The 9,359-nt window shown below is 48.4% G+C and overlaps 1 protein-coding gene across 1 annotated transcript; it reads right to left on the bottom strand.

The window, feature by feature from the left end:
* Positions 1 to 3,917: 3,917 nt before the first annotated feature.
* LOC124659702 (ethylene-responsive transcription factor ERF038-like) lies at positions 3,918 to 4,655 on the bottom strand. The gene has a single exon (XM_047197526.1). The coding sequence runs from the start codon at positions 4,653 to 4,655 to the stop codon at positions 3,918 to 3,920; it is 738 nt and encodes a 245-aa protein (XP_047053482.1).
* Between the last annotated feature and the right edge of the window lie 4,704 nt (positions 4,656 to 9,359).

Genomic DNA, 9,359 nt, shown 5'->3' with positions numbered 1-9,359 from the left:
GATCTAGAAAAAAACAATGCCGGAGAGGCTGCCATCCGGGCCCTACATCCCTCGGCGGTGCGGATTTGCGTTGACTCGGCCGGCGAACCCGAGATTTCGAGATGCACCACGTCCCGGGCCACCATACGCGACGTTTTGGCCGCTTTCGTCGGGCTAGGTGGCCTCAAAAACGAGAAAAAAAAAAGTTTTGACATGCACCACGGAGGGACCAAAATCGTCGGCCATGGTACACCAGCAACCACGGCGCGACTTCAACTTCGTCGGCCATGGCAACTTTTCTTGTAGTGCTAGCACGGCAGATCGTGCGGGATCTGAGGCCGCCAGCAAACGGGCTCGCACATGGCGTCACGCTCCTCCAGCGAGGCCTGGATTAGGTAGATGAGGAAGTATCTGCGCACCATATTCTCCCACAACTCCAAATCCAGCACGCTTTCTCGACGGGCAGCTTCTCGAGGCTGAGGGGGCTCCCGAGAACACGAGCCTCGGCTCGAATCGCTTGGGGAAGTCATCCTCGCCCTCCGCTGCACTTTGGAGGTCACGAATTGAGGAGGAGGCGGCAGAGGAACGAGAATCGGCCGGCGGCGCGAAGAGCATCCGAGAGCGGTGGAGAGGGGGTTGCTTTGGTCTGTAGTTCGTGAATTGTAATTGCGAGTGAAGCCCCGAAAAACTGGCTCGTGTCCCCCATCATCAGGACTACTTCTGCCCATCCCTACGGGCGCAAGGATAGGGCAGGGAGAATCTTATTCTAAATTAAAGAAGTAACCGCCACCTCACCATCCCGAAGAAAACACTCAAATAAATTCTAAACGGCCTTTTGCAAGCAAGGGGGTCACATCCCTAGGCCCTAAGGCCAGGATCGACGGAGTCGCTCTTTATAGGGCCATAACCCTAGCTAGATGGGTTTTACAATGGCCTCTCTCCTTGAAGCCGTACTTAGAGCATCTCCAGCTGCGTCCCCCAAAAGTTTTTGGGACACGCCGGACATTTTTCGTTCCCAGTCACGCGTCCCAAAGGCTCTTTCCGATCGGCATGACCCAATACGGTGTCCGGCGCCCCGAGCCCGTCCCCGGTCCACAAGGGACTCTACGGGCGCCCGACGCGTCATTGATACACGAACGAATCGTCGCAACTTTGCCTTAATGGCGACAGAGGGGTGGGAGAGACATCTCGCCGGCGCTGCAACTCCTCCACTCGTCGCCGTCGTTCGCATGCCACGGCGCGTTCCCACGCTTTCTTTCCACGGCTTCTGGCCTCTTCCCGCGCTTTCTTTCCGCCTTTTCTCTTGACGCCGACGTCTATAAAAGGCCTCCTTCGTTCAACGGTCGCCACCACATCCACCGGCATCCCTTTCTTCGCCGCAAACACATGCCTTGTCGCCTACGCACCACCTACCCAATGACGAACCGTGCCGGCGGCGGCCAGTTGCCTCCACCACCGTCTCCACCTCCATCTCCACCACCATCGTAGTCGACGTCGACCCAGAGGCTGCGTAGAATGAGGCGTGGGAGGAGGAGGCGCTAGCGGACACCATAGTTGTGTTCGACTCTGCCACGACGGAAGAGGCGCGCCGGCGCCGGGCGGAGGAGATGTGCGAGCGGTGGCGTGCAGAGCGGGAGCGCCAGCGCATTGGGGAGCTGCATGAGCGAATGCGGATGCGGGAGCTCCATCAACGGCAGCGGCGGGAGGCGCTGGAGCAGCAACTGTGGGAGGAGGCGGCGGCAGCGGAAGCGGCTACCTAGGCGGTGGAGGCGACTGCGTTGGCGGCGGCTGCGGCATCGCAAATGGAGCAGGAGGAGGAGGACGACGACGACGATTTCGACTGGTCCGGCGACGACGGGCCGGACCCGGAGGAGGCAGCGGCGCAGCAACTGGCGCTCGTCGAGTCGTTCGAGTCGCAGAAGAAGCTGCAGGACGACGCCAGTGCCCGCTAAGAGGAGCAGATTCGCCGTGCCGTTGAACTCTCCCTCCAGCAGGAGCAGCTGGGAATGGTAGGCGACGGCGCGGTGAACATGCACCGGCGTCTTCTCGTCACACCCCGTATGGAGAGGCGGTGCACGGCGCAGGAGCTGCAGTGGAGGGGAGGCGATGACGGGGCGAGGCCGTCGAACGCGCCGCCGGACGGCCAGTAGGCTAGGGTTGGATAATCTAGCCATTTTCATTCAAATTTGTAAAATATAATCAAATGTAAATGAAAATATTCATTTTAATTCATTTTTATTTATTTAGGGTCGTGGCTAGGGCCGACGTCCCCTAAACGCGTACTCCAAATGCTCTATCCAACATCGTTTGGGTAGCACTTTGGGGACGCGGCTGGAGATGCTTCTATGGTGTGGTTCGGTAGAACCGCCTCTCTCTCTCATGGCAGACGGTTAGATCGATCAATCTGTGGTGAGAAAACACAAAATTTAATCAGATTGATGCTCGTCTATTTATCGAACGTGACATGCTGCATCAATGCATGTCGAGATATACAAGGCCGGACCACCTGGCAGCTTGGGAAACAAGGACGACGCGGAACGTACACGTACAGCACGGGGGTAGTTCATTTGAATGCTACGTGACCTGGAGCCATCTATAATCGATCCCGATGGTTACTGCGAGTTCATGGAGGGCTCGCTCGACAAACACCTGCACACCATTTTTCTCTCTCCGGGACACCTAGGCCGTCGGATCCACCCACAGCAGGCGACAGAAATATAGTACACTATACGGAGTACATGCCTATATCAGACAGCTTGTTTAGATCTTCGAATCGGCCGGCCTATTCATGCACCCATTCTCTTTCGTGGCGCCTATGAACGAACACAAGTGGAGATCATTTTATTATTTCTCTGCAAATTAAATAGTACTACCGCTCTACTGTATGTCGAATGGCTGATCGAGTTGTCAAAATTAATCTATCGATCCAATCGAAAGAAAATGTTTCCCAAGGCTCCGACCACGATTGTCTAATAAGTAATAATGATTCCATGTGCTAGGTTAGGGCACTTAGTTTATTTTGATTCTGCATTGGGTGTTGTTAGGAGCTAATCTCCTGCTGCTATTTTCAAACAACGACAATTAGGTAATAAATCATATAGGTATGATCTTATGTAGACACGTGATGTGGATTAACTCTAAGTCTAAGTTGATTTTGGTTTTGATGATTCTAAGTCTAAGTGGGTTATAATTAAGAAAAGTGGCGACTTACACTTTTCGCTAAATTGAACATCACACTTTTCTAAGTAGTTTGGGACTTCAAAAATTCTAAGTCCACTTGGACATGCATGGACGGATCCAAACGATCCATGCGCAGCAAGGAGAAAATGTGCTCTGTATCGCTTGTAAAAATGTGGTTGCCAACGCATAGTAATCGCGACCACACTAAGTCATGTCATCAACAGCGATAACGACCGTACAAGTTTAGCTAAAGAATTTAGTACGGTGAAGTTTCCATGATAAACACCTTTCCTATGAAAGTAAAAGTCGATATGGCTTATATCGCCGAGAGTTTTAGTTTCCCCGCCATTGAAATAGTTACGTTTGATAAAGGTGATCCCTACAGTGTGTCGTGAAACAAGCTATGTCAACATTATTATCAAGCAATTGTGTAACATACGTGAAGGGGTTTTGGCAAGTTAACTTCTGAAAACTGCATGGCATGGTTGATTATTTTCACCCAATAGAGTCCCATAATTTTACGGCACCAAAACCAACATAACTCACATGTACATTGGATTCTTTTGTTCAAACTCGGCTCACATCTAGCTAACTTGATCACAAATATCATGAACAACTTACAGGGTAGTCGAAATCCAGACACAAACCAAGGGATATAAGGGAGAAAAGCGTGCCACATTTTAATCTGCGCTAGGGAAACCACACAAAACCAAGGAAAGGAAGAGGGAAAAACCAAACTAAGGTCTTGTACAGCAAGTCTAATATTCCCACAGGAGAGGCTGGAAGCCGACCGGATCAAGACAATCGTATGCCGTCCAGCAGTGATCGGACGGCGCGAAATCCACTACGTCCTCCACCCACAGCGGCGCCAGCTCATCGAACACCAGCTCGGCCAAGTCCAACTGTGGCGCCGTCTGCTCCTCCTGGTGCTGATCGCTCCCCCGGCTGGGCTCCTGCTTCGGCTCATCTCGTGCGGCCGGTTGGTCGCGTGCCGCCGGAGCATTGCCGCACGGCAAGGTCGGCGCGGCCGCTGGAGAGGTTGGTGCGGATGAGCACCGGTGGTCATGATCGTGCATGAGGGCGGCGCGCGCGGCGGCGGCCTGGACGTCGCTCGGGGAGAGGGAGGCGGGCCGTGGGAGCGCCGGCGCGAGGTCCGGGAAGTTGAGCACCGCGCGGGCGCCCTTGATGCTCAGCGCGGCGGCGTCGTGCGCGCGCGCGGCCATCTCCGGGCACGGAAAGGTGCCCAGCCAGATGCGCGACTTCTTGCGCGGCTCCCTGATCTCCGAAACCCACTTGCCCCACGCCCGCATCCGCACGCCACGGTACGACGGCGCCGCCGCCGACATCTCCCCGTCGCGGGCTCGCTTCCCGTTGCCGTTGCACAGCTGCTTCTTGCCGCCGCCGGCGTCGTCGGACCTGGGCGAGCACGAGGATGCGGAATAGGATGATGCGTAGGACGACGTCGAGGACTCCGAGCTCTGCTCGCTCGCCGCCATGCGCGCGAAGACAGAGCTAGGGAGAGAGCACCACGTACGGCCGCGTATGAATTGACACGCGCGCGTGGCAATGAGGGCGTAGGGCCTGATCGAGTTACTGCGGAATGAGGAGAAGGTGTTGGTGGTGTGGTTGTGATCGAGGAAGAGGGAGAGATGGTGGCTGTATATGTAGGCAACGTGGGATAGCAACCCATGAACGACAGCTGACTGCTCCATAAATAATCATCGATCACCATTATTGTTCGGGGGTTAGCTAGTACTCCCGCCAGGGACTCCATGCCCTGCCACACCTCCAGCTTCAATTCCTCCAAATAAATTTATAACACGGTATTTTTTTACCAGGGACATGCCTTGCCTTCAGTTACGTGTTCCTAGCTAGCTAGGTTATAGTACAATTTGATCTTTGGATTTTTTTTAGATGAGATTGAGGATGGTTGAGTGATGTTTAAAATTTGAGATCTTAGAGCTGTTTGAAGATGCTTAAATGATGTTTAAAAGCGACGAACTGATGTACGGTTACAATTGGTATTGCGTTCTTGATTTTCTTTTTATAGAATGTAGTATACAATTGTTATGCTAAAATTCATGTCCAAAGTCCTAGACTGGGGTTTTCCCGGACTACCAGACAAAATCTGGCAGCTTCGGCTCCCTCGAGAAAAGTTACTACAAAAAAAATCAGATTTTTTTAAATTTTGAATTATTTAGAGGGTAAAGTAGATTGCGCTTGGCTTGACATAAAATTGTGTCAGGCTCTCTGTGCGAGCAGTTAGTCCTTTTCGCTCCACATAATATTTTTCTTATTTTTTTTTCTTTCGAAAAGGAGACTATGCCCTAGCTTCGGTGTCCATCTATGCATGCCGTATTACATATATTTTAATGTTTTTTACTGTATGTGCAAGTGGACACTTCACGGGAAAATAGGTGCCGGATTCTGCAGAGTGAGAGTTCAAATCCCTGATCTTGGTACAAAATTTTGGAGGACCTGACCACCATGAAATTTTGAAGCAAATTTATTTGATTAAGATGTAAGGAATTGTGGATTTAAATTTTGTTGAAATATCTCGGGTGGTAAAAGAAGGAGATTTCCCATAAATAGGGTTATATGGGTAACCCGACATTCCATTGACTCGATCCCAATACAAATTCAACCGGTGAAAAGCGCCTTCCTTAGACCTTTGCTCAGTTACAACTTTCACTAAAAATTATGGAACATTGAAAAAAATACTAGAGTTGAGAGGTAGGTCTTAGAGTTACTAGGAAAATTGCATGATAAATGAACACCACCCAATTCGGAGACTAGAGAGTGCACTGCCGGCTGGGTCTTATTCACAACAATGTTGATCGCCCATCCCCATACCTAACAAAGGTGCTGCAACTAGTAGGTGCATCGTCTCATATTCTTCCGAACACTCCGGACTATCTACATTGGCAATGACCTCGACCCTAGAAACAATTTAAGTATACTCGGGAGCCACACACTCAAAAGCATTGAACTCTTGGAGTGATCGAACCCCATTGCCGTCAAGCCAAGCTGCACCTTCCTGTCAACCACGACGCCCTTCACAGTGAGCAACTTCTTACACATTCACAACTATACCTTCATCTTTCCTAGGGCCACATTAGTGTCCATCTCCTTCTCATTTGGAAACTCCCGATAAGTCTCGAACATCCTAATTAAGTGCACTTTTCTTTTGAAAAAAGGACCCCTTATTCGAGAAATTAGCGTGCACGGGGCTTAGGTTATCAAAGGCTTATAGGGAGTTGCCAAATAAGAACATTGCAACATTTGTTAGTCTTATCCAACCGGCTAGCTACTCCATGCTAAAAGTAGCGAGGGTCCTCCTCCGCTTTACTGGAAGGAAAATGTTTCAAGAATGGATGGCGGCATCACACAGGTAACCTTGTTTTTTTTACACATACATGGTTTACCTTGTTTATCGACTTTAGCACGCTGGCAATAGACATTATGCCGGACACATAATTCATCTGTTGCAGACAAAGAATTTAAGGTAAATGTATATGGCCTTGGTGTAAGGTTGTTTTTTTCCAAAAAAAAAAAAACCTACTGCATTCCTCTTTGTAGGGCGTATTGGCCTATTGGGTTTCATTAAGATAAAGCTTTTTGACCAAGAATTACTTTATTAATTCATTTTTTCATGAAACTGATATCACTAGCTAGTTCCTTTTTTGCAATGGTACTTAAGGATAATTGAGTTTTTGTATCATATCAACTATGTACATTAGTAGGGTGATTCTTCATCAAAATTTTATCTACAAATAGCTACTATGTGAAGCTTTAAAACTGCGAGGTACGTAGCTAGCTAAGCAAATTAATGACATTAATATGTCTAACTATATGTGCAAGTGGGGATAAATGGTGCCAGAATCATAATACGTTGTCATGCATGCATGTAGACGCGGCCATTAGGCAGGTCGCAGCCAGATATAAAGCCCATTTGGCCATAAGACAGTGACAAGGCAATGGATTAGCTCGTGCAATCGGACAAACTAACCGCTGTAGTCGAACCCGTTGAAGGTTGAACGTCGATCGGGTACGTGCACAGTCCTGCCAGACCCACACCTTAACTAATCATCAGCTTCTTCCCGGAAAACGGAATCGCCTCTTCCTGTTGAAACGCACAGTCCGATTAGAAATGCACAGTGTCTGCTTGTCTCATTCAGAACAGTTGATGCTCGTACAAGTGTACGCGCGTGCCTAACTACTTTTGTGCACAAAATCGCAGCTGGAAGATGATGTTCATTCTTGCACCATGTGGTAATATGGTGGTGCTTATGGATATATCCATCATGCATGGCTTCGATTCCTAATGACTAATGAGACAGCGTTTTGCCCAGGCCACGTACACAACCTTGATGGCAACGCAATAACTCTCGGCCGGGCAACCAACCAAATCACCAGGAAGATCGAGTATGGTGGACCAGCAAAATTAGACCGCACCCTTTTCCATTTCCATGTGCAAGAGTGCATCACCTTCATTTCTTGGCTTAGATGGGAAACACCAGTTCATGTCTTCTATTCGCGTGATCTAATTTTTTTTTTTATAGAAAAAACATGATAGAAATGCATATTCAACAAACATGGTTCGAAAACATCTTGTGGGATTAGATGGTCGATTCGCTGATAGAGAAGCAGAATAGACATGCTGGCCACGTAGCATCTCGGAGGATCTTGTTTCCTCCCATGTCGCCATGCATGTTCGATCTTGTTTCCCCCAAGTCTCGGCAGGCCCATGCGTGTGCGGTTGTGAGATCAAGTGTTAACCGGTGGTGGCAACAGAGGGCGAAAGCTCTTGGTCTGACCTTAATTGATTGAACCTGACGATGTTTGCATGCAAATGGGGTTCCCTTGTTGATGGTATTGCCTGAAGTTTGCCCAGACTTCTCTCCAGATGAAAACAAGCACGTCAGTTCCTTCATGAAGGCATCGTGATCGCTAGGTTGGTGCACCTCTCAAGTAACCGTCGAGTTTCTATCATCATTTGTGGATGATGATAATGTTTGTTGTAGTCGTTTTGTTTATTTCCATGTTTCTAACTCTTTTTTGTAATTATTTGGTTGTGTGCATCCTCGATGTTTTGACTAACTCTTGATATCGCGTTGGTGTAAAGGCGGGTGTAATTGATATCATCTTGATATTAATATATTTTCTTTATATGAAAAACTAAACCACTAACAAAAATAGAGTTGTGATTCTGGTAGATCTTAAAGTTGTGATACTATTTTGTAACTACATGCATCTATCTTATCCTTCATGGAAATTTATTACAAAAGGAGGTGCGAATAACCGGCAGAAATTTTATGTTTTCCTTCTTAAGTAAGGCCAAAGGCTAGAAAATGGCTTTCCTTGGTCCCATTCTTTTGAATCAAAATAGATGGTGACCATAGTTTTTCCTACACACTTTTTCGTACGAATCAAAGAGACCCAAAATCTAGAAACTAGTTTTCCTTGGTCCCATTCTTTTGAATCAAAATAGATGGTGACCATGTTTTTCCTACACTTTTTCGTACGAATCAAAGAGACCCAAAATCTTTGTATATAGTACACCACTTCTCACTCAAAATTCAGCTACTGGGGATTGGGTGCCAAATTATCAAATTCCAACCTCGGTCAAGCTCTGCCACTGGTCGGTTCACTTTACCCACACTGCCCTCTTCCAGATAAGCTAGCTGGACCTGCAGGTATGCAATGCATTTCAATTCTACCAATATCGAGATCGAGAGCGTACCTTTTCCTCTCCCAGCACTGTTGCATGTCAGCGATACTAGCTCGCCAGTTAATTTCGATCTCTCTTCCCCGTCCGTCCGGCCGAGGCTTGCACGCATGCAGGCAAGCACGCGTACGTACGCATGGTTAATGCTGGGTCGGGTTTTTATCGATCGATGCAGCGCGGCATGGGTTCGTGCTCTCGGGGTTCGGAGTAATGGACGGCCCTGTTCTTTTGCTTCTTATTTTTACGGAACTCAAAATGATTTTACTAGCTACTTTGTTGTTGTGAATAGCTAGTGTGTGAGATTTACCCAAGATACACACAGTGGAGAAGATGAAGACTACACACGCATGGAGTATTTTCAGCGCACACACTTGTGCTCTTTCCATTATATTCCTCACCGCTCAACTTACAATCTGATTACATGACTTTATATAGCTAGACCAACACTACCTAGCAGCACACACGCACGCAG

The sequence above is a fragment of the Lolium rigidum genome, chromosome 6, assembly GCF_022539505.1.
Source record: "Lolium rigidum isolate FL_2022 chromosome 6, APGP_CSIRO_Lrig_0.1, whole genome shotgun sequence".
NCBI lineage: Eukaryota > Viridiplantae > Streptophyta > Magnoliopsida > Poales > Poaceae > Lolium > Lolium rigidum.
This window is presented reverse-complemented; position numbering and strand designations above follow the sequence as displayed.